Raw genomic sequence first — 26,510 nt, forward strand, 5'->3', positions numbered from 1 at the left:
TGAATATTGCTCAGTTTAAAATTCTGAATAAGGAATGCAGTTTTTTAATCCAATAGAATCTAAAAATAATATCGGCCATTTCTGTGCATTGTGAATACTGCTTAATTTAAAATTATGAATAAGAAATGCAGTTTTTTAATCCAGTTGAATCTAAAAATAATATCAGCCATTTCTATGCATTGTGAATAATGCTAAATTCAAAATTCTGATTAGGAAATGCAGTTTTTTAATCCAATTGAATAAAAAAAAATTTGTCTTGTAATGTCACTTTTTTAAAATGGGTCATGAATGCTATTCAAAATTGTGAATAGAAAATTTATTGTTTCATTTAAAAATACATCATGAATGCTATTTTAGAATTATGAATAAGAAATAGTTCGTTTTAATTCAATTGAGTTAAAAAAAAGTACCATAAATATATATCATAAATGCTATTTCATTTAATAGAAATTTAAAAGAAACGTTTAAAAGAAACATAAAAAGAACTACATAAATACATATGTACAATAAATGTTACATATGTAAATTCCTTATTCTTAATTAATAAATTAATCGCTTTTATGTATATTTTATGTATATTAATATACATAATGTTTCTTTTATTATACAGTTAGCGTATATTTTTTGTATAAAAGTTTTAAAATAATACTATAGAATTTCATATAATTATTACTTTAATTTATTTAAACTTTCACACGTATAAAATTTTTTTTTTATTATATATGGAATTCAATTTATTTTTATGGATTTAAAATACGGATAGATTTGGATAGATTGAAAATTTCCAATACATTTTTGTTTGCTATGTGTGTCCACGACACCTCCCCTCGGTGACGGTGGTAACAGATTGTACCAAAGACATTGAAGTAATATCTAAAATGTATTTGGTACAGTTCATTAATCCGGTTGACAGTTATGTGGTATCTGGAATATGCCCAACACTTTGATACAGACATCCTTATCCATCAAACAAGAACAGATTAAAATGGATTGAAATTTTTTTCTATCCGAATATTTTAAATAGCGCATACTTTTTTTTTTATTTAATTGGATTCAATTGGATTTAATTAGATTCAATTGAATGCAATTGGATTGAAAAACTACATTTCCTATTTAAAAATTTGAATTGAACAGTACTCATAATTGTGTTTGTGTACACAGAAAAAGCTAATATTATTATTAGATTGAAAGGTGTAGAGATATGCTCCATGCAAATCCTATAAATGAATAAAAATGCATTCAGAATTGAAAAGCATTTATTTTAACATTCATGAATCAATATTTCTGAATCCATTTCAATTCATTTCAATCCATTCTTATTTGCTGGGTATGCCAACAAGAACAGTTAATGATGTTTTTTTATTTTTAAAAAGTTCCGATGAAAATGCTGAAGAGAGATAAGGTCCATATATTGGTCATATCAATTAGGCAATTAAAACCTTTTGTTTCATATTCTGAATGTCTCTCTCTCTCTCTCTCTCTCTCTCTCTCTCTCTCTCTCTCTCTCTCCTCTTCATCGATTAATATATATCACTTATAACTATTCATTTGGGGTCCAAAAAAGGTTTTAATTTTCTTCGTCAAGATTGGACATATTCCAGATACTAGATGATTCGGGAAATAAAATCAATCCTGCATGGTACATAGTACATAGTCATAATATAATAACAAACTTTGAACAGCTGTAGTACTCATTTTACAAAGCATATAGAATTTTTTAATTGTTTTTTTTTTATACTTTACAATCTTAGCTGAGTCTCAATGCTGTTCAGCCGGGGCCCAATGTGGCATAATCCTTTTTTAAACAAATCTTCGAGAAATCAATACTTCACGTTAAGTAAATTTTAAGTAATAATTGCTTATTACAAATTGAAATTTCAATTCGATTTCGGATTTGGCAGAATTAAAAAAAAAAAGATAGATCAGAGCTGTTCAAGGTCGATTTTTTGGCTTGAAATCGAAATGTGTCCGCAATCATTCATTAATTGAGTCATCTTTTGTGTATGCATATTACAATATATTCAATGATATGTACTATAAAATATAAAATAAGAGCGTATAATTGAACAATTTTAATGGCTGTACTGATTATATAAATAAATTTGAGATGTAATATTTTCAACTTATATATGTGCTATATAATATAATTAGAATTCAACCGAAAATTAAATTTCGGCTTTGATTACTGCTAGTTGAAATGAAAAATTGAAATTTCAGTTGGGTTTTAGTTTTGGCAGAAATTAAAAAAAGTAATTATTACAAATTGAGTTTTAGCCCAAGCAAACGAAAATGGATTGAAATGAATTGAAATGGATTCAGATTTTCAGAAACATTGATTTACGAATGTTAAAATAAATGCTTTTTAATCCTGAATGCATTTTTATTCATTTACAGAAATTGCATGGAGCATATCTCTATGCCTTTCAATTTAAAAATAATATTAACTTTTTCTGTAAAACATAATTGTGAATACTGTTTAATTCAAAATTTTGAATAGGAAATGCAGTTTTTCAACTGCACTTTTTTTATAATTGCATCAATTGAATCTAATTAAATCCAATTAAATCTAAAAAAAATTTGCTACTTAAAATACGCATGCGGATAGAAAAAAATTTCAATCTACAATATTTTAATCCATTCTCGTTTGCTGGATGGCTTATGAATCTTCTCGGTGTCGCCTTTTGTCCTTGCGACATAATCCAGCCAATAAACGAGTCTGTCAGAGAGTAAGTTTAATCTATCGCTATCGCGTATCGCTACCGAAATCTTTCATGCATTTTCACAGTAATAAGTTTATTCTAGATTTTAATACCTGAGAAATGTAATAAAAATCCTCAAAGAAATTGTTTTTTATTTAGTGCAATTGTGAAATTTTTGGGAAAAAGAAAATTTAGGTATCTGAACGCAGCAAACGAAAATGCATTGAAATGGATTGAAAATTTTCAGTCCATCCGAATTCGTATTTTAAATTCAAAATAAATTGAATTTCATATTAAAAAAAAAGTTTATACATGTGAAAGATTAAATAAATTAAAGTAGTAATTACATGAAATTCTATAGTATTATTTTAAAACTTTTATACAAAAAATATACGCTAGCTGTATAATGCAGGAAATGTATTAATATAAAATATATATAAAAGCGATTAATTTATTTAATTAAAAATAAGGAATTTACATATATACATTTATTGTACATATGTATTTACATAGTTCTTTTTATGTTTCTTTTAAATGTTTCTTTTAAATTTCTATTAAATGAAGTAGCATTTATGATATATTTTTACGGTACAACTTTTTTTTAATTCAATTGAATTAAAACAAACTATTTCTTATTTATAATTTTAAAATAGTATTCATGATGCATTTTTAAATGAAACAATGGATTTTCTACTCACAATTTTGAATAGCATTCATGGCCCATTTTAAGAAAAATTTTTTTTTTATTCAATTGGATTAAAAAACTGCATTCCTTCTTGATGCTTCCATGGGTGTTTTCTATATAATTAATCTGCTTCGCGGGTTTTCTCCATGTCTTGGTCCATTCTTGATGTGCCAACGTTTCGTGGGCCTTGCAGTCCACTTCATCAGGGCGAGGAGCAGCCTGATACTGAGCTGTTCCTCCAGGTCCTTCCTTTTTATGTTACGCTACTTGTTGAGGTGGGAGTTTTTTGGTGGTGGAGGGGGGGGGGGTTAGAGTGATGGGGGAGACAGATAGTGGAATCTTGGTCGGTCTTTGCTGGTCGGGAGGATGGTCTTCCATATCTTACTTATGTTATAGCCATTATCCCTGTTTAGATTGTTAGGGTGTTTTTGTATTTCTATGACTTCTCTGTATTTTCTTGGGAAGTATGATGTGGTGTTGGTTATCGTGGTTGCTTGGTCAAACAGTATTTGATGTCCTGTTTCGACGTTATGTTCTGATAGTGCCAACTGTGTGACGTGTTTCAGTCTGACGTCTCGTTGGTGTTCTTTTATCCGTAGGTTTACCATTCTCCCGGTTTCCCCGATGTATACTTGTCCGCGGGAACACGGTATTCTGTATACTCCTGCGGAACTGAGTGGCGGTCTTGGATCTTTGGGGTTTCTTAAGATTTGTCCTATCTTTTTGGGTGGTTTGTAGATAGTTCGGATATTGTGTTTGTTCAATATCCTGCCGATCCGGTCTGTAGTTCCTTTGACGTAAGGGAGAATGGTTAGGGTCCTGTCGTCTGTTTGTGTGTTCGGAGCCGTTGTCTTGTTTGTGTGTTTGTTGATTGTTTTGGTTATGTCTTTTTTGTCGTGTCCATTGTTTTGTAGGGCCTGTTTTAGATGGTTTATTTCTGTCCGTAGATGTCCTCTGTCGGAGATGGCGAAGGCTCTGTGTACCAGTGAGTTTATTACTGATTGTTTTTGTGCTGGGTGGTGGTGTGACTCAGCATGTAAGTATCTGTCCGTGTGTGTTGTTTTTCTGTACACTTGATGCCCTAGGGTGCCGTTGGCCTCCTTTGACACCAGCACATCTAGGAATGGGAGTTTCCCGTTTTCCTCTATGTCTATGGTGAAACGGATATTGGGGTGTTGTTTGTTGAGGTGGATGAGGAATTTTCGGAGTTCAGATCTGCCGTGTCTCCATATCACAAATGTGTCGTCTACGTACCGGAACCAGACTTCTGGTTTCTTTGGTGCTTTCCTGAGAGACTCTTTCTCGAAGTGTTCCATGAAGATGTTAGCGATTACAGGAGAAATCGGAGAGCCCATAACTGCTCCTGACGTTTGTTCGTAGAAATGGTTGTCGTAGGAGAAATACGTGGTCGTTAGGCAGTGCTCTATTAGTGGGATGAGGTCGGAGGAGACTTTTTGTGAGGTTTTTATTATGTTAATCGTATCTTTTATTGGAACTTGTATAAACAGGAATTCTACGTCGAAGCTAACGAGTAGATCTGTGGGCTGTAGTCGGATTTTTTGGATTTTATGTATGAAGTCCGTTGAGTTGGTTATGTGTGATTCTGTTTTTCCAGTTAGAGGTTGTAATGTTTTGCTAGGAAGCGGGATAGGTTAAATGTCGGGGACTTTATGGCGCTAACAATTGGTCTGAGGGGGACGTTGGGTTTGTGTATTTTTGGTAGTCCGTATAGTCTCGGTGGGAGAGGGTTTGTGGGTTTTAATGTTTTTTTGGTTTCGTTTGGGATGTTGCTTTTTTCCACAAGGTCCCTGGTGTTCTGTGTGATTGTGTTGGTTGGATCCTTGTCAAGCTTTCTATACGTTTTATCCGAGAGCAGACCTTTCATCTTTTTCTTGTAGTCTGATGTGTTTATGACTACTGTCATGTTGCCCTTGTCGGCTGGCAGCACGATGATGTCTGTGTCCCTGTTTAGGTCTTGTACATAAAATCTTTATACATAAAATCCAAAAAATCCGACTACAACCCACAGATCTACTCATTAGCTTCGACGTAGAATTCCTGTTTATACAAGTTCCAATAAAAGATACGATTAACATAATAAAAACCTCACAAAAAGTCTCCTCCGACCTCATCCCACTAATAGAGCACTGCCTAACGACCACGTATTTCTCCTACGACAACCATTTCTACGAACAAACGTCAGGAGCAGTTATGGGCTCTCCGATTTCTCCTGTAATCGCTAACATCTTCATGGAACACTTCGAGAAAGAGGCTCTCAGGAAAGCACCAAAGAAACCAGAAGTCTGGTTCCGGTACGTAGACGACACATTTGTGATATGGAGACACGGCAGATCTGAACTCCGAAAATTCCTCATCCACCTCAACAAACAACACCCCAATATCCGTTTCACCATAGACATAGAGGAAAACGGGAAACTCCCATTCCTAGATGTGCTGGTGTCAAAGGAGGCCAACGGCACCCTAGGGCATCAAGTGTACAGAAAAACAACACACACGGACAGATACTTACATGCTGAGTCACACCACCACCCAGCACAAAAACAATCAGTAATAAACTCACTGGTACACAGAGCCTTCGCCATCTCCGACAGAGGACATCTACGGACAGAAATAAACCATCTAAAACAGGCCCTACAAAACAATGGACACGACAAAAAAGACATAACCAAAACAATCAACAAACACACAAACAAGACAACGGCTCCGAACACACAAACAGACGACAGGACCCTAACCATTCTCCCTTACGTCAAAGGAACTACAGACCGGATCGGCAGGATATTGAACAAACACAATATCCGAACTATCTACAAACCACCCAAAGATAGGACAAATCTTAAGAAACCCCAAAGATCCAAGACCGCCACTCAGTTCCGCAGGAGTATACAGAATACCGTGTTCCCGCGGACAAGTATACATCGGGGAAACCGGGAGAATGGTAAACCTACGGATAAAAGAACACCAACGAGACGTCAGACTGAAACACGTCACACAGTTGGCACTATCAGAACATAACGTCGAAACAGGACATCAAATACTGTTTGACCAAGCAACCACGATAACCAACACCACATCATACTTCCCAAGAAAATACAGAGAAGTCATAGAAATACAAAAACACCCTAACAATTTAAACAGGGATAATGGCTATAACATAAGTAAGATATGGAAGACCATCCTCCCGACCAGCAAAGACCGACCAAGATTCCACTATCTGTCTCCCCCATCACTCTAACCCCCCCCCCCTCCACCACCAAAAAACTCCCACCTCAACAAGTAGCGTAACATAAAAAGGAAGGACCTGGAGGAACAGCTCAGTATCAGGCTGCTCCTCGCCCTGATGAAGTGGACTGCAAGGCCCACGAAACGTTGGCACATCAAGAATGGACCAAGACATGGAGAAAACCCGCGAAGCACAGATTAGTTAACTGCATTTCTCATTCATAATTTTAAATTAAACAGTATTTATAATGCACAGAAATGGCATTACTGTTTTGTTTTTAGATTCAACTGGATTGAAAAACTGCATTTCTTATTCATGATTTTAAATTAACCAGTATTCACGATGCATACAAAATATGATAATATAATATTATTTTTAGATTGAAAAACATAGAAATATACTCCATGTCATTCTTATAAATAAATAAAAATGCATTCAAGATTGAAAAGAAATAGATATTTATTTCATTCAATTCATATAAATGAATAAAAATGGATTCAGTATTCATTTTAACATTCATAAATTCGTATTTCTGAAAATCTGAATCCATTTTAATCCATTACAATTCATTCTCGTTTGCTGGGAAATGTTATGTCTAAAATTAGTGAATATCTAGACACTCACTTCCTCAATAGCGAACACTTACTATGGCTTTCGAAATATGTTATTATATGTAACAGATATATTATTAATATTATTAATATTATTGAATAGGAAATTATAATAAGAAATTAATTCTCAACAAATCTTACTGATTTCATTTATCTGCTTTCACAATGCATCGAATTAATAATTATTTATCGACTTAATATTGATTTATTAATATTAATATTAAATTTATTATTAATTAATTATTATCCTGCGAATTGTATTCATTTTATTTCACTGTCGATATACAGTACTAATGATTTATTAAATTAATATACGTATTTCATTTATTTGTCTTATAATTCACATTTTAAAACACATTATATTACTTATGAATTATTATATTACTTATGAATGTTGAATATCAAATCCTTTAAGTGACGTAATTATTATGTTAAATTAATATTCAATTATTTTAAAAAGATTCAACACAATCTACTAATGAAACCATAGGTAAATCAATAAATGAGAGTCGTGTGGGGAATTCTTAATGCCTCACTAGCGCAGCGAGCGTAGTAAGCTTAAGGATTGTGTTGGTAACGAGTTGCCTAGCAGCGTAAAAAAATAATAAAAAAAAATATTATATTAACAGATCAATAGAGGTGTTCGTCCTGTACGTTCGTATAAAATTGTACTCGTGAAATAAATATTATATTTACAGTTACAAATTAAGTCTCGATTGTAAATTTCTTTATCACATCACACGACAAGCGTGGGCTTGTCAAAAGGACTCTGACTTATCCATTGAGTCAGATTTCCCACAGTCGCAATAAACGAGTGCCATCTACCATCAAAAATATGAAATGGAAATGATTTTTTAATGCGATGACGTATCTTACTTTCTTTAAAAATTTAACATTTTGGATTTCGCATCACGATATATTCGTTCGTAGGATGTATACAAGTAAAATAAATACTTATTATATAATTCTGATCCATGTTGTTCATTGAGCTTATATTCAGAAATCGATCGGTCCAGCCTTTATTGAAAAACCAAGTGTGGGACCGATAAGCTCGCAACTCGCTAACTCGCGTAAAGACATGAGGCGGTCTAGCGTTGTGCGTTCACTTGGCGCGAGACACCGTGTCTCTTGATTATTGCTGTTATATATACAATATATATATATATATATATATATATATATATATATATATATATGTTATATCAATATATACATAATAAACAAAAATTGTGTATTTGTGTCGGAAACGGTCCATTCACGTTCTGTGTTCACAGATTGTGTTGAATCTTTTTAAAATAATTGAATATTAATTTAACATAATAATTACGTCACTTAAAGAATTTGATATTCAACATTCATAAGTAATATAATAATTCATAAGTAATATAATGTGTTTTAAAATGTGAATTATAAGATAAATAAATGAAATACGTATATTAATTTAATAAATCATAAATGTTAACTTTTTTTAAATATACTTTTCCGGTTTATTTACAAACTGTCGATATTATCTTTTTTGTATTTATTTTCTTACATAATATTTGTTGAGTAACATATTCATTTTGTATTAAATTAACCCAAAATTAGAATGAATTCGTTTGCGACATGCGGTTTATATTAAATTTGGTACATTTTTCCCAACAGTGTACATATTTTAATTTTTTATTTCATGTTGAAAATTGCATTGATTATATTTTGAAGACGTTATTAAAATTTGATTTATTTAGTAAAAAGATTAAGCAATTATATTCGAATTAATATAAGACAATAAGCATAAATGTTTATATGTCATATAATACGTATTACTTTTTATTACATTTGAAATTTTTTACACGAAATTTTTTCAGTGTCTTTATGCGTACCTACAGATATCATTTCCAGTTTCATTCAGTTAATAGTCAACTTTCGGCTGAAAAGCTGAATTGAGGTCAACCTAGAATTGATATAACTGTGAATATACTGTACCTGGAAAGATCGTATCCATGAACAATACAGTACTTCATTGCATTAACGTTTTGTGCTGACCAACTCATTTTACTTTGAATATTATTGCTCAAATATTTCAAAGCTACATTTTGAAATGAGCAGAACAATGAGCGAATAATTTATATTAATTGTTCAATAAATATTTACTGTTTTTTAACGATGGTAATACAAAATTTTACCATAAAATTAACCCTAAGTTTACTTGTAATTTTTTAAGATATGAACTTGCATGAATTCTTTTTTTATTTGTTCAAATTTATTGCTGACTTTTCGATTACAATATTTGATTATATCGAATACATAGTAACAACTTGTTCGATAAAAATAAAATGTGCAATCAAAGATGTAACATAATTATAAATTTGCATTAAATCAGTTGCACATTATCTACTTATTATTACAGAAAATAGTCTATTATATTTATCAAATATTTATAAAATGAATATAGAATTAAAAGATTGAGCTATACAAGTTTTAAAACAAACTTTTCATTACTTCCATTATTTTGTCAAAAAAAATTCCTAAAGTTGCCTATGATTTTTAGACTCTTAAGATGATATAACGCTTTAATTGTTAAATTTTATTACAATATTGATTGGGAAATATTAACAATTTATTTACATTTTTCAATAAATATTCTATTAAAACACATACACACACACCCACACACACCCACACACCCACACACATACACACACACACACAGGAATAGATTACAACGTAATAAATTAAATATAGCTTATTGGTAAATGAGTATTCTTCGTCAAGAATTCTTTAACAATGATGCTTTATAATATAAATTTACAATAAATATCTGTATAAATCGGTCTATCCGAGATTATACTATAAATCTTCTATTTTATCTAATTTGATATTCATTCTATATAATTTTATATTTATAAATATTTAACTATATATTAGGACTATTACAAATAATAAATGTTGTTGTTATTAATACACAAATACTTACAATATGATTCATAATTATAACTGTCTGAAAATCATCTGGTTTATAATTACTATCAGTATTATCATTTCCATAATCATAATATTCATCCTTACTACAATTTGTATGTTTACAATTGTTTTCTGTAAATTCTATAAAATATTTAAGTCCATTTTATAACTGCACTTTGTAAAAGTTATTTAATATTTATTTAATATTTATTTTAATAACATCTGGCTATATAACAAAAAATTGGATACCCACTTTATAAATAAATTATTCATTAATTTAAATTCAATTTATTAACCAAAATTTCGATTAAATACTAATCATGTTTTTGAACATTTTTTTGATAAACGTATACAATAGTTGATACGTATGTTATTTACGTAAGGAAAGATATCAATCAATGATATCCCACCACTTTCTTTTTAGACAATATTTCTTGGTAAACAAAAGGTAAAAATACAATTTCAAAAACATAAATACAAACTAAAAAGTGTCTTCTATCAGAGAGTATAAGCAATTTTTATAATATTGTATGTAATCTTGCAATAATTAAATTTTTCGTAAGATAAGCAAAAATGAGGTTCTAACAAAATAGACTACAAAATTAAGACATAGCAGGCAATATGCCTATATTCCTATTCTATAGGATAAAAATATATCTTATTCTATAAATAAAATTAATTTATGAAACTATAAGCACTTATTATAACATGATATAATAATATCAATAATACAGCCACACACTATTATATAAATTACGTAATTTGCAAAAGAACACCGTAAAAATTTTCTCCTCCGATTCATAGAATTTGTTTTTAGCTGATTTGACATAGAAACAAGCCACAAATATATGAATTATGAGTTTGTATTTCTTTAATTAGCTAAACAGAACACGTTTTTATTAGTATTAATAAAATGCAATTGTTTCTGAGAAATAAGGGGGTGCCGCTTTAGGAGACATATGTCAATATCGGTAATTTTCCCCTATATATATCAGTATTTTCCATATAATGACATATAAATGTTATTAATATAAAGTTATACTTCTAGTTAATTAAATTCTATTTAAAATCAAAGAATATTTCATTGTTCTCTGTTTACAAAATTAGTATTTTGAATAATTTTTTCAAAAATTTACTAATAACAAATAAATGTTTACGTGCAAAGAATAATTAATTCATTGTCAGTCGAGTTCTTTAATCATTGTTTAAATTTAAAAATTGATCTAAAAAATTTGTACTAAAAATCGAAAAATCTCTATTTCCAGTTTTTTCATTCCAGTTTATCATTTTATGTGTTATTATTTATATATTATTTCAACTTGCTCAGCCTTGCTCTACAAACTATGAGTGCGGATTCTTCACTGCGTGGAGAAAAAATTTATATACTCTCTCACAAGAATGGGACATTATTGTTGGATGCTGCACATAAAAAAATCAGAAAGCAAAGCACAAAAAGAAAAGTTAAAAATGCAACTTCTTTGGCAAAAAAAGAAGGAACAACTAAGCGTTTTATATAAGATTTAAATGTAATGGAGTTATACAATTTTTGTAAATTTTTTGTAACCTATTTTAAATACTTAAAATATATTTTAATTGTAAAAGTTAATTTTTTATTGTAAAAGAATTGTGGGTGATAGAGCAAATTTTAGATTATTATCAGATTTGAATCATCAAATTCTTATAAAATCAATATACATAATTTTAAAAAATTGTAACTTTATTGCCTTGTGTTATGAAAGAAAAACACAGGAGAGACCGGGTCTCATTGGCACAGTTTTCACAATTTCGGCATTAGATTTTTTAAACAATTAACTATTATGATTAAAATACATCAGTGTGATAGAGAGAACCTTTTTCTCTACATTTTCATACTAATAATAATCCTATACACTGTTTACTTTCTGCAATAAATGAAATACCAACATGCTGCATTGTAATTAACTTGCCCCAATATGTGGGGTAAATTGGTACATATCATAGTATAAATTACCTTTGTGATAAATTCTATATTAAATTAACAGAAACATAATAGGAAAGTAATAAAAATAAAAATTAGAGAGTAGATGTATACTTCTTAGTAAAAATTGTATCTTTCAAAGTTATTTTGTAATCATCAAACAGCAAAATGTTGTTACAGAAAAACAGATATAAATTATTTTAATTTTACTTTATTTTAATATAGAAATACTAAATATAGAGTATTTTGTAGAGTTAAATTGTAAACGAATGTTTACACGTGCGGAATAATAAATCAACTTAATCTTTTCTTATAATAGCCAAAGTATCCCATCCCCACACATGTCTAATTTTGACTATTTTATTATAATAAATTACTATTGTTACTCAAAATAACGTATTGTATACTAACAACCACTTTTCTTTTAATAACTAATAATACATCACTTAGATTTGTTTTTTTAAGCCGATATTAATATGAAATTATGAAATAATCAAAAATTTACTTGCTTGCGAATTAAATTTTTTTATTTTTCTATGGTAATACTTATTTAATTTAAGTGAAACTTAGGAAGAAGTACCTATGTTACAAAAGAGATATTTTACAGTAACTTTTCTTGCGTGGGAACAGCGTTGGGATAATTTAATCGAATCATTGGAAGCACAAAATCGTGTTAAACGTCCGCGATTATCGATTAAACAATCATTGATCGCTCGTATTGTGCGACTTGAACGTTTGAAGGATTGTTGTGTGAATGTTTTGTGCAAGTGGGTGCTGGGTACAGCGCGGGACTCTAGTAGCGTGAAACGCCGAAACGGCGTTTGAAAGCCGTATACTGACCGATGTCATGATAAACTTTGAACACATTGAGCTTCGCCAATTTCTCGAAAACGCAAGAAAAATAGTGCTGGAACGTGTGCGAGACGTTATCCAGAAAAATGATAATATCAAGATAAATACTGCTTTTAATGGTGAATTTGAGTCAGGTGATAAACGCGCGAATAAAAGTGTTAATATAAAAAATTATGAACTCTTTCGTCTAATTTAGAAGAATGGTACGAGTTGCGCCTATCCTGACATCGCTGGAGAAATTTCAAGAGCGCGATAGCGAGTGGACACTGTCGCGTATCCTAAATTTGACCGTGAACGTGAATAAGTTCAATCCGTTGCATGTGAGATGCTACATCGAACTCCCACGAGAAATTAAAATGAAGAGAGCGATAATCAACGTGTAATCTTTAGGCAACGCATATTTCGCATGGTCGGTAGAGTAGCCTCTACACCCAGCTAAAAAGAATACGGAGCGAGAGTCATCATATCCGCATTATTTTATAATGCTAAATCTCACAGGCATCTAGTTTCCAATGACGTTGAGTCAAATTAAAAGATTTGAAAGTCTCAATGACATCTTCATCAATGTTTACATCATCGAGAAGCAAAAAAAAATTCTTCCATTACGGCTCATCGACCGAAAGAGACAAACACGTCAATCTTTTATACGTGCAGGATCCATGCAAAATACAGAGCATTTTGGATCAAGAATTTATCTCACTTTGTGAGATCGTAAATTACAGCAACAAAGAATAGAATATATGTCTGTGATAGGTTCGTATAATTTAAAAAAGAAAAAAATTATAAATATTTTTAGCAACATTATTTTTTAAATAATAATAAAAATTTGTGTTATTTTCCAGATGCCTGCACTATTTTCATACAACTACGAAATTAGAGATACATGCAATAGACTGTGGAAAATTTAACAACTGCGCGATCCGGCTGCCCAGTGAGGACAACAAGTAGTTGAGCTTTAGCAACCACTGCAGGAAGAAACGCGTCCCGTTTATGGTCTACATCGATCTAGAATGCACCCTAGAGAAGATGAAGATGGACATGGAAACATCCAGCTATACGTATCAACAACATTGGGAATTTAGCTTAGCATACTACGTCCATTGCTCGACAATTCGTTGTGTATGTATCGGTTTCGTCGCGGTAACGATTGCGTCGCATGGTTCGCCGAGGAACTTAAAAATTTAGTGCATAGTTTAGAATCTATACTTTCGGCCAATGTACCCATGCCAGATTTTATGCGAGATGATTTTAAGCAAAAATTTAACAGCACCACTGCCATGTATATGAAAAACTGTTCGCGCCGGATGACATGCGATCATTGTCACTTGATCGAGCGATACAGAGGCCCCGTGCATTCAAAAATTGTAACTTGAATTACAAAGATTCATATTGCATTCCTGTAGTTTTTCATAATTTATCGGGATGTGATGCACATTTTATTATTAAGACATAGTTATCGCGTATAAAGGACATACAGAACTACTTTCTATAACTAAAGAAAAATACATTTCATTTACAAAATATGTTGATAACACCAAAAATGATCAAGAAAACTTGTATAAAAATACGTTTTGTAGATTCATTTAAATTTTTCAGTATCAGTTTAAAAAATTAGTATAAAGATAAGTAGTTAACTCGATAAAGATAAATTGAAAATTACGCGGTCAGAATTTTTTAATCTCAGCGCGGAGAATTTGGATCTTCTCACGTATATTTCCGTATGGGTACGTTGACTACATCGAAAAGTTGAAGGAAATCGAGTTACCATCGTCCGAATTATTTTATAGCTCACTGATAAGTGATATCGTATCTGAGAGTGATTACGCGCATGCCGTGAACGTATGGCAGTGGTTCTCCATCCAAACACTCGGTAAATACAGTTATCTATATTTAAAAACAGATGTATTGTTGTTGGCCGATATATTTGAGAATTTTTGAAATAGTTATCTCATCAATTATGGACGATCTATTATTATACACTATCAGGTTTTACGTGGGACGTTGAAACATATTCGCATCAATTTCGAACTTCTTACCGACGATGGTTCTATTCGAATGGTATATCGATCATGGCGGTCTGAGTCAATGTTCAAACAGGTATGCGCAGACCAACAATAAATATATGTATTAGGGGTACAAATAAGTTCGTGCGGTTTTGAAAGAGATGGCGTAACTACTGTTTCATTCCACCGTTCCGTATTTCTAAGTATGCGTTGGATAGTTGTAGTAGGTATTAAGTTCAGTATGTGTCATTTGTTCTAATTGTAAACAACAATATTTTTACTTCGTCAAATATGTCGAACTTTGTACCAAATAAAGTGTTTTTGCGGGGAGTTTTACTGCATTACTTCAATATGAAGAAAAGTGCTGCCGAAAGTCATCGTATTTTAATGGAAGTTTATGGTGACCATGCTCTATCTGAGCGAACGTGTCAGAAGTGGTTTGCACGGTTAAGAGTGGTAACTTTGACTTGGAAGACCAAGAGCGTGCTGGATGTCCAAGAAAGTTTGAAGACGCAGAATTAGAGGCATTACTCGATGAAGATCCATGTCAAACGCAAGAAGAGCTTGCATTATCATTGGAAGTGACTCTGATTACATTGTAATCGGTTTTTCACAATAAAGCCCCAAATTTCGAGAAAAAACCGCACGAACTTATTTGTACCCCTAATATAATAGTTGTACGATCCATCGAAACCGTCAACGTACTTGATGTACTTTGACGTTAACAACCTGTACGGTTGGACAATGTGTCAACCATTGCCATACACTGATTTTCGCTGGGTCGACGACGTAGACAATTTTGACGTTACGACCATCGCAATAGATTCACCGACGGGTTCTTGAGGTGGACTTGGAATATCCACAACATCACCATGATGCGATCTACCATTTTGTCCAACGCGCGAGAAATTACCTGGCAAGCGAGAGGAGAAGTTCCTTGACATTGTATGATAAAAAGTGTTACGTCATACATTATCGCAATCTGCAGCAATGTACTCGTCGTCTGCATTACAAAGTAAGCAGTCTCTGCATTACAAAGATCCATCATATACTGCAATTCACGTAATCTCCATGGTTTCGTGAGTACATTCAACTCAATACAAATTGTAGAACTTTAGTAATGAGTTCGAGAAAAACTTATTTAAATTAATGAACAGCGCGGTTTTTGGCAAGACCATGGAGAATATGCGTAACTATGTTAATGTGCGATTCGTAATGTGTTGGGATGAGAGACACGGTGTAGAGGCAATGATCGCGAAACCAAACTTTTACAGTGGAAGCGTTTTTCCGAGAATCTGGTCGCAATAGAAATGTGAAAACTCGAGATGAAGTTGACAAACCAATATACGTATGTGTATCTTGAACATATCCAAGACGTATTTGTACGAATTTTACTATGAATATATGACACCGTTGTTTCGCAAAAATTGTAAAGTATGTATACTGATATAGTCTAATTTATCACATCAGGTGCAATGTCTACGCTGTTATGAAACAGGATATCAATTGATTTGACATAGCGATTACGCGGTCGACAATGCGTATGAACTTCTATTCGTAAATAAAAAAATTCCCGGTTTAATGAAAGATGAAAACAACGGAGTGATCATAACTGAATTCGTTTAGAGCGAAAATGTATGCCTTGCGCGTCGATGGCAAAAAAGATACTAAAACGGCAAAGGGCGTCAAGAGCAATGTTGTAGCGAGATCCATAACGTTCAATGATTATACGAGGTGTTTGATTGATGCAATTGAAATAACGCGCAAGCAGTCGCGCATAAAATCGAAATTGCACGAAGTATACACCATATCCGAAACGAAAATCGCTTTGAGTTCATACGATGATAAGCGGTACATTATTTCAGATTCTACCAACGCTGCCATGGGGACATTATAAAATATTATTATAAAAAATTCATTTCTTTTTTTCGTATTTATGTATTTTTCTTTATTAATAAAAACACATGTATATGATGTATAATATGTTTAATATATATATTATGTATAATACGTATAATATGTTCACAGTGCGACAAATATGTTCCCGGATACGAACCACATCTCAGCAACCAGTGGCGACATCTGTGCGTTCAAACATGCATTTTAAAGGTTGAACATTTTGCTATCATCTGTCAAAGTTTCATTCATTTTGGTTGACATATAACGAAGATATGACAGTTCATGTTAAACAAGATTTTGGTCGAGGTAGAAATTTTAATATGGAACAAAGAGCAGTGATTAAATTTAACGCAAAACTTGGTAAAAGTGCATCAGAAACATTCCGATCAATGCAACAAGTTTACAGTAGTCTAGGTCGTACAGCTGTTTTTGAGTGGCATAAGCGTTTTTTGGAAGGCAGAGAGACCTTTGAAGATGACAAAAAATCAGGATGACCAATTTTGATTCGAACACCCGAAATGATCGAAAAAGTACGTGATTTTGTTGCAAACGATCGCAATGCATCACTAAAAATGATGGAGGAGGCTTTAAATATCAGTAGAGAAACGATTCGAACCATATTACATGAAGATTTGGGTAAAACGAAGGTTTGTGCGAAGTTTATTCCACACACATTAAGAAGCGATCAAAAATCAGCGAGAATCAATTATTCCAGAGACATCGTTGCAGCCGCAGAAAATAATTCAAACTTCCTAAAATCAATTGTTACGGGTGATGAAACATGATGCTTTCAATATGATCCAAAAACTAAGCGTCAAAGTGCGGAATGGAAGTCAAAAAATTCACCACAAGCAAAAAAAGTACGAAAAGTTCCATCAAAAATCAAGATAATGCTCATCACATTCTTTGATAGCAAAGATATTATCCACAAAGAGTTTGTTCCAACTGGTCAAACAATTACTGGTATTATCTCGAAGTTTTAAAGCGATTGATGGGCAGAATTCATCGTATTCGCCCCGAATATCGTGATCCAGAAGATTGGTCTTTGTTGCATGATAATGCACCGAGTCACACTTCATTGATTGTCCGTCAATGTTTGGCTCGAAATCGTGTCTCTGTGTTAAACCATCCACCGTATTCACCTGATTTGGCCCCCTGCAATTTCTCATTATTCCCAAAATTGAAATTGAAATTGAAAGGACGCTTTTTTGATGACATTCCGACCATCCAATCAGCTTCTACACAGGCACTAGAGACAATTCCGCAAACTGAGCTAGAACATGCATTTGAATCACTATTGAATCGCTGTAATAAGTGTATTGAAGCCAGAGGAGAATATTTTGAATAATAAAATCAAAAAGTATGCATATTTGTTGTTTCAATTATGATTTTCAGGCCCTGTCCGGGAACATATTTGTCACACTGTGTCTATATATATATTATATATATATACATATATATTGCAACCTCACTCACGAGCGTGGCGCAACTTCGTCGCACATTCACAGCTAAGATTTTCGTAGGCGATCGGATGACGGATGGCGTTAAACGAAACGTGACAGAAATGCGTCTTCACGCGGCCGCTCTTAAGGGCGGCATATAATCACAAAACAATAGTTGGGCGCCAGGCACGAGCGAGCGTGACACTCTTTCTAGAAATTACGCGATATTTTCTTTATGCCATTTTTAATAAGTCGCGAATGTCGACGGGCTCTCAACCGGTAGCTCAGCCTCGGAAATGGCAGAGGGGGCGGTCGAGGATAGCAGATCGTTTGGAGGAGCGAATAGGGGCGAGAATAAAATACACACAAGTCAACAATAACAAAAGTAACAAATATATTAAATAAGTCTTCGACTTGCATTTACATCTGCGATACAATCGACACGATAAGTTCTACTTGAGCACGATAACGGGCTCACGCAGGCCCCGAGACTTTACGCTGGAAGTATCAACTTCGTTAGATTCTCGCGACACGAGTTCACGCCACACAGAGATGCTCTCGCGAATTATGCGAACAATACCTCATTGCCTCGCAAATACTAAGGAATTCGGCAACGATGTTAGCGTGGACACGGAGTGGACACCTCGTGCGCGCTCGCGGGGCCTCGCGCCGCTCAGCTGAGATGCAGAGAAGGCTCGAATATGTGCAAACTCGATGCTACGCAGTCTCGATACGACAGAATACGCACAATCAATTGCTATTATTAAATTGTTATTAATGACTCTGACACAGAAGATCGAATAGACATGCAAATCTTACGCTACAGACGCTCGACACGATACGCGACAACATTACGGTACGGAACTTCGACGCAACATATGATCCGCGATAAGAAAACCGACAACGAGTGACGAGGCCTTGGCGGACGCAGTAGGATTATCCCGACGATAAGGACCGTTCCGGGAGGCGACACGCGTACTTGAAATCCTCGAAAATCTACCGCACGGCAATGCCACGTGCACTTAATATCATACACCCAACAGAATCCCGATAAAACGACGTCTCCCAGACGCGGAAATCGGCGACTTTACAATTGTGATGCTTGTTTCATCGCAGGTACTCGTCCGGTTGATCCTGGAAAGCTCTCGTTTCTCTTGCGCCCTGCGTCCTCTCACGTACCTTCGCTAAGCGGGCCACAGCACAAGTGCTAGGCGCTAATCCTCCCGGGCGCACGCAGGGTTCGTTATCCCCGCGAGGGGGCCTTATCGCATCTGATTGGCGCGTGGCTCCGCGGCTCCGCTAATCGCGGGAACCGCGTCATGCCCGTGTCGCATGTCCTGGCGCGCGAAATTCGAGAGATCGCGGGAATTTTTTTCGGGCCGCCTTGTAGCCTCGAGGTGCCTATTCGGGGTTCTCGCCGTCCTTGGGGTGTAGAGTGACCTTCCCCGTCATGTCGTTCCACTCTCGGTCCGCTTTGCGCCTGGAAGAGGGTGCGATAGGAAATGCCTTGCGAAAATAAAAAGGACGTAATAATGAAGGATATCACCTTGCATGCAACCCGGGGTCAGGTGTCGTGCGCATCCGGCGGGTCCGTCAGCAGCGGTCGTCTCTTGACTCCCAATCCTGGTCGTTCATTCTCCTCTTTTCTCCAGTGAGGTGGTCATTCTGTCAAGGTCGCGGGAGTCGCCGGCCTCTGTAACTCTCGGTACGGGAATACACAGAAACGGGAAAACGAAAACGGCACCTCGGAACGCGTAAGGTACGTACAAACGACGTCGCGGGAAAAAAACGCAGGTGCGCCCGTCCCCAAAATGTGAGAGGACTCAGAACGCTAGACTGCACTGTTCGGTCAGACCATACGGCTCTTGTGACGGACGGAAAACGTCACGTCACAATATATATATATATAGGATTGCCAAGCCTAATACCAATATTTCCAGGACATGCCTGATAGTTGAAAAAGAGATTTTTATAAATTATTTGAATTAAGCCTCTTGTATTAATGTGCCCACATAAATTATAATACCGATAATTTTTTATGACATTTTAAGTAAAATAACTTTTTTTTTTAAATAGTGTTTGAGATTGGTAATTCGAAAGAAAAGCAAGAATTCTTTCAGTCGACCGACATTAATTGTCATTGAACGCACACATAAATTGAGCTCGTAATTTCATCTCGAGCATGATCTTAATCCTCGTTAAAATCATCGATTTGGCGTTCTTTGTTCTTTTTAAAAAACAATTCGTTACACGCAAACAGGCACTGGTAACGGACAATCGAAAGTTCTAGAACAATTCAATTCGCGCACGCGAGCGCCGCGCTCCGACGAATACGTCACGCGCTGTCACCAATCCCACGTACGGATTTTCTGTCGCGCATGACTGTTACGTTGAACGTCGTTAGAAAAGAATCCAAAGCACCAATCAATTTTGTACACCTAATGCCACGTAATAATTACGATTGTGGCAAAATTTTATTGGATTTTTTCCCAAGAAGAAAGCCCAGGCCGAAAGCAATAAATGCTTCGATCTCGCCGTCCTTCTTCTTAGAGTCTAAGAGTTCTTAGAGTCATAGTCTCGCTACTATGTCGCTTCGTAAAATCGCCGTGCCAACCGCTTAGTGAAAACCGCTATAAAACGAATCTTTTCGAGAAGTGCCGAGAAAATCGCCGAGATTTTCCATCACCGCGATTCCAAATACAATTTGGTAACGGTGACCGCATTCAATATTCTGTTAATCTAATATTTAATTAATTATATTTTCTGACTTTGTAACTGTGTATATTAAAGAAAATTCTTTTGTTAAATTACAAAGAAACTGAGTTCTCTTTACTGTCGTATATCATACCAGCTGTGTGCCGGTCTCTCATTCGAATCTTTTCGCGCCGTGCATTCTCGCACATTTTCTGGTCCTTCGAGCCGGATTTGAACTAGCGAGAAACATTGTTAGACAAACGCCGCATCACTCTAAAAATTTCACGTCAGCGCTCTCGCTCTGATTCGCTCTCGCACAAATAGAAAGGCAGGTTGAAAACTATAGGAAAATTATAATATATTAGGTGTTGGAATTAATTCGTAGCGTTTTACAAAGTATTTATGTTTTAAAAGTACTTTCATTAATGTATTTTTTAATGCTCATGTGAAATAAATAACATTCTTTCATTTAAAAAACGCTACGAATTAATTCCAACACCTAATATTTTATTATATAATACTATATAGTAAAACTATATAATTATATTATTAATATTAACTATATAATTATATTATTTAAAAAATTTTTTTTATAATTATTTATAAAAAAATCTTTTAATAAAACTCGGTGATGCCACAATACACAAAGTTAAGTATGAATAATTGTCTATAAATCTTAAATGTAAGTGCCAATGGATCGTAAAAAGTGATTTAAAAATGTGAGACGAAACCTAAAATTTCGTTAAAATTATATATTTCTGGTAATTTACGGAAAATCCCAGCCATCTAGCAACCCTAATTATAGTATACCAATTTTCATTTATATTAATATTTATAATAAATATAAATAGTACAGATTTATTATTAGAGATGCATAAGATCTTAAAATTACCGGAAACTGGATATCGGATATCTGAGAAGGCAATTTCTTCGAGTCGGATATCCTACATTTTCCGGACATATCCGACCGGATACCGCGAAAGTGTTTTCTAAAAAAAAGGCTATAGAGAAAAAAATTATAATTTTACAACAATATATAAGATATTATAACATCATGAATATGCAATATGCTTGTTTCTAGAAAATTTGTATAAGAAACATTTTGTATAAGAAAAAATTAACAATTTAATGATATCTAATCGGATACATTCTCGAATATTAATGATATCCGACTATCCGATAGTAAAAAAGTATCGGATAATACCGGATACCGGATACTTTCTATTTATTATCAAAGTAATTTCGATATTCAATCTTCGCTTACGTTGAAATAATAAATTGTTTGCACTAACTTCCATCGTGTCGTCGTCTTCTTTCGTTTAGCTCTTCCACGCTGTGTGTGCATGTATGTGAGTCGCGTTCGCGAACTAATATATAAGTATCCAGGTTTTGCCGCAACTATGCGCTATATATTATTGTTGATTTTTGCTCGCATGGTCGCAAGTAGTATTGCCACATCATTTTCAATATTATCTATAATATTGAAGGTAAGATAGAATTTCACACAATATACTACATATATACACACAAATATACATTCCATATTTAAATATTTAGTTATATATTTAGTTTATATATTTAGTTAGCAATATAGCGATATAGAGACAGACGTGTAACGAATTAACTAAAAAACGTAAGCAAAGTTTTTCAGAAGCTTGGTTTACAGACGAAAGATACAAATTTTGGATACGCGAAGTATCATCTGATAGCAGTATATATATATATATTACTGCAATGTGTGCAATAAAAATTATTCATGCGATTCAATACATGTTTCGAGACATGCGAATTCTGCGTGTCATAAAAATAATCTTGAAAAGAATATATAGTATTGTTCATTAATGGCGATACTTAATTTCATCATCTATTAACGATACTTCAATTGAAAAATGTAACAATATATCAACATTTAAAAAGAAATGATTATTTTTTGAGCAGTTCAAATGTTGATTACGTGAAGTGCCACATGATGAAAACTTATTTTATTCTTTAATCTGTAATACACTCTTACTTTACTTATTTATCTCACATCTATTGTCACGCAGAATCCGAAGTATGTGTAAACAAATGTTAAAGTTCTTTTAATGAAACAATGAATCGAATGAAAATTTAAATATACAAAATAATAAATTGCTTTTGTTATTCGAGAAGTGTATAAAAGAAGCAGAAATAAGATTTGCCACATTAATCGCGGAAAAAATATTGTTCATACAATTATAAATGAGATTTTTAGTTTATTCCAATATATTGGAAAGGATCCTAATGTATTACAGAGCAAATGAGTTGTAAAAAATGTACAAATATTATTACAAATGTTTTGAGTCCAGTTGAAACGGAACGTGTTGTGAACAATCAGAACACAAAATTTACAATATTTATCGATGAAACATTTGATATTTATAATGACAAATGAATGACTTTTCTTGTTCGATACATTGAGCCAAAAACATTAGATAATCGAACGCAATTAATCAAATTAATTGATATTGATGATTAGAGATTGCAGCGCAGAAAAGTTGTATGAAAAAATATAATGTGGAAGTTGCATTTAGAAATGTAATGTGGACATTACAGATACCATTTACAAATATTGTTGCCTTGTTATGCGATAATGCGTCATGACAGGGAAACATTTATCGTTTAAAAAAAAATTGGAACAATGTGGGAATAAGTGACTCAATGGATAAGTCAGATTCTCTTGACAAGCCCACGCTTGTCGTGTGATGTGATATAGAAAATAATCGAGACTTTATTTATAACTAGTAATAATAATCTTTATTTCACGAGCACAATTTAATATGACCGTACAGGATGAACGCCTTTATTGATCTGTTATTATAATTTTTCTTTTTTTATTATTTTTACGCTGCTAGGCAACTCGCTACCTACATAATCCTTAAGCTTTCTACACTCGCTGCGCTAGTGAGGTATTAAGAATTCCCCACATACTCCCCCTCGAGTGACAACGAATCCGGCACTTAGGTCTACCTTATAAAATATATACAATGTGTCATACAAAATATCTTAAAAGTGTCTGACTAAAGTTAATTACATTTTGGGAAGATTTATTAAAATTATAAGGCGAAAGTCACCTTCCTCTTCGGGCGCGCATACGTTCTCAAAGTTGGTCGCTCGTTGCTAGACGAATTGGCTGCTTGCCCTGCTTCTAGAATCGCACTACACAAATCATCGCGTATGCCATACGCTGGCTTCAAATTCTCAACTGATACACTGCGCTGTGCACCATTAACTTCAATATCGAAAACTCGATTCGAAACGGTTTATAACCTTGTGAGGGCCGGTGTAGGGACGCTCTAATGCTCTCTTGGTACCGCCCACCCGTAGAAAAACATGGGAACATGAATATAAATTTTTAAATACGAATGCGCGTTTCTTGTTCTTATGCTCTATTGAGATTGGCTTAATTTTGCGCATATGTTCGCGGAATTCCTCTATGAAAATTTGCGGACTAGGAGTGAAGTCGTTCGGCAGTATAAATTCTCCGGGGACGCGCAGTGTCGTTCCATAAATAAATTCCGCAGGCGGTGCGCCGGTATCAAGGCGGACATGAGTACGCAGACCTAATAATACGATCGAAAGTACTCGTGACCAACCTTCATTAGCATGACACATAATAGCAGGTTTTAAACTTCTATGCCACAGCTCGATCATACCGTTCGAAGCGGGATGATACACCGTGGTACGAATTCGTTGACAGCCGATCAACTGAAGAAGTGCCGTAAAAAGTTGCGCTTCAAACTGGCTACCTTGATCAGTAGTTATCGTTTTGGGTGCTCCAAAATTTGCTACCCAGTTGTCGTAAAACGCGCGTGCCACTGTAATGACTTCAATGTCTTTCACAGGTATTGCTACTGGCCAACGCGAGAATCTATCAATCATCGTCACACAATATCTGTACCCGTCCGACTCAGGCAAGGGACCTATTAGATCCATGTGAACGTGTTCGAAACGCTCGTCGGGTGCGACAAATTTTTCAGGATGTAATTGAACGTGTCGGGTTACTTTTTACTGCTGACAGTCAAGACAATTCTTACACCACTTTGCAATATCACGATCGCGTGCAAGCGACCCGGAATCGCATCACTGATTCAAGACGATCTTTGAGAAAAGTTACACATCAAATTGGATCATTGGATATTTAGAATTATCAAAATACGGAAAATTAATCCCATGACGTATTTATTGGAAAGTTAGTACATAGAAAACCTATGAAGAATTCTCGAGTACGAATTGCATCGTTAATGCCGTATTTCTAGTTGAAAAGGTGTTGCGTATAAAAGGAGATAAGATTTAAATGAAATGGCTGGGATTCGATAATTTACACAACTCTTGGATATACAAGGATAGTGTGTTACAACAATAAAATTTATTACAAATTTATTATAAACTGTATAATTTTTTTTTCTTTACGTAAATATTAAATATGAACGTAAGTAGCTATAATAGGCTGGTTCTAACTCATGGAGCTGGAAGAGGGCGCGGGGAAGGAGGAAGAAGGCGCCCGGCGCTATCGGTGTTAACGTAAACGTTGTGACATCACATATTATTGGAGCCCTATCGTCGCGATTGCCGCCGCCGTCGCGGTCACTGCCGCTTTCTGTAAGATGAGAAAATAATATAACTAAAAATATATATCAATATATAAATATTATATGTATCCTTTAAATTTCGTCAATAAGATTTTATTAAACTTACAATTCCAGTCTTCAGGCTCCGGATCAGGCTTGTACGGCCGGAGACCGATTTAATTCTTTTAAATTGAAACTGGATTCCTCCCATATGTCCACGCGTTTTTCTCGCTTCCACTGTCTCTCAGCTCGTATCATTTGCCAATTAGCAATATTTATAAATCCTTTTATTTTAATATAGTAACAAGGTACACACTGCAAAATGGATTACAAAGTAAACTTAAAAAAAGTATTATAAAAAGTAAATTAGGAGAAATGAATTAGAAAATAGATCTATTTATTATACTTACCGAGAGGATGATCTGTATCCCCACTTCCGTAACTGGAACCTGACCTGCGATTTATTATCAACCATAAGATACTGGAAAAAGGAAAGTAAAAAAACGTTAGAAACACAAACATATTTGATACAAAAGAAAAAAGCTATTTACTCCCTCAACGGAATTCTTGTAACGGATCTCTAATACATAAGACAGGTTGCGTCTCGATTCAAACTCAATATGAGGACACAGGTAATAAAAGATTTTTTCTAAAAAAATCACATTACAATTCAAATCACACACTAATATAACTGTCACTTTCATTTGATCACATAAACGTGCAAAAATATTCTATCACTTAAATGGTAAAATAATCTTGCACGTTTATAAAAATCTCTCACGGTGCAAATTCTTCATTAGTTCACTATAATTCGAAATATAATTCGAAACGACTAACGAATACTTTGCGCAGATGAAATTCGGCAAAGACTGATGCTGAGAAGTATCCTTTG

At 34.0% G+C, this 26,510-nt stretch overlaps 2 protein-coding genes across 2 annotated transcripts; one reads left to right on the forward strand and one right to left on the reverse strand.

The window, feature by feature from the left end:
• Window positions 1-3,692: 3,692 nt before the first annotated feature.
• On the reverse strand, window positions 3,693-5,308 carry LOC105144710 (uncharacterized). The gene is made up of 2 exons (XM_087408748.1): window positions 5,066-5,308; window positions 3,693-4,928 (listed from the first exon to the last, which is right to left on the reverse strand). The coding sequence occupies exons 1-2, from the start codon at window positions 5,306-5,308 to the stop codon at window positions 3,693-3,695; spliced, it is 1,479 nt and encodes a 492-aa protein (XP_087264874.1).
• A 287-nt stretch (window positions 5,309-5,595) lies between these two features.
• LOC147908762 (uncharacterized) lies at window positions 5,596-6,420 on the forward strand. Its single transcript, XM_087408749.1, has one exon. The coding sequence runs from the start codon at window positions 5,596-5,598 to the stop codon at window positions 6,418-6,420; it is 825 nt and encodes a 274-aa protein (XP_087264875.1).
• Window positions 6,421-26,510: the final 20,090 nt, after the last annotated feature.

The sequence above is a fragment of the Acromyrmex echinatior genome, chromosome 8 (assembly GCF_024713525.1).
Source record: "Acromyrmex echinatior isolate Ae372 chromosome 8, ASM2471352v2, whole genome shotgun sequence".
Taxonomy (NCBI): domain Eukaryota; kingdom Metazoa; phylum Arthropoda; class Insecta; order Hymenoptera; family Formicidae; genus Acromyrmex; species Acromyrmex echinatior.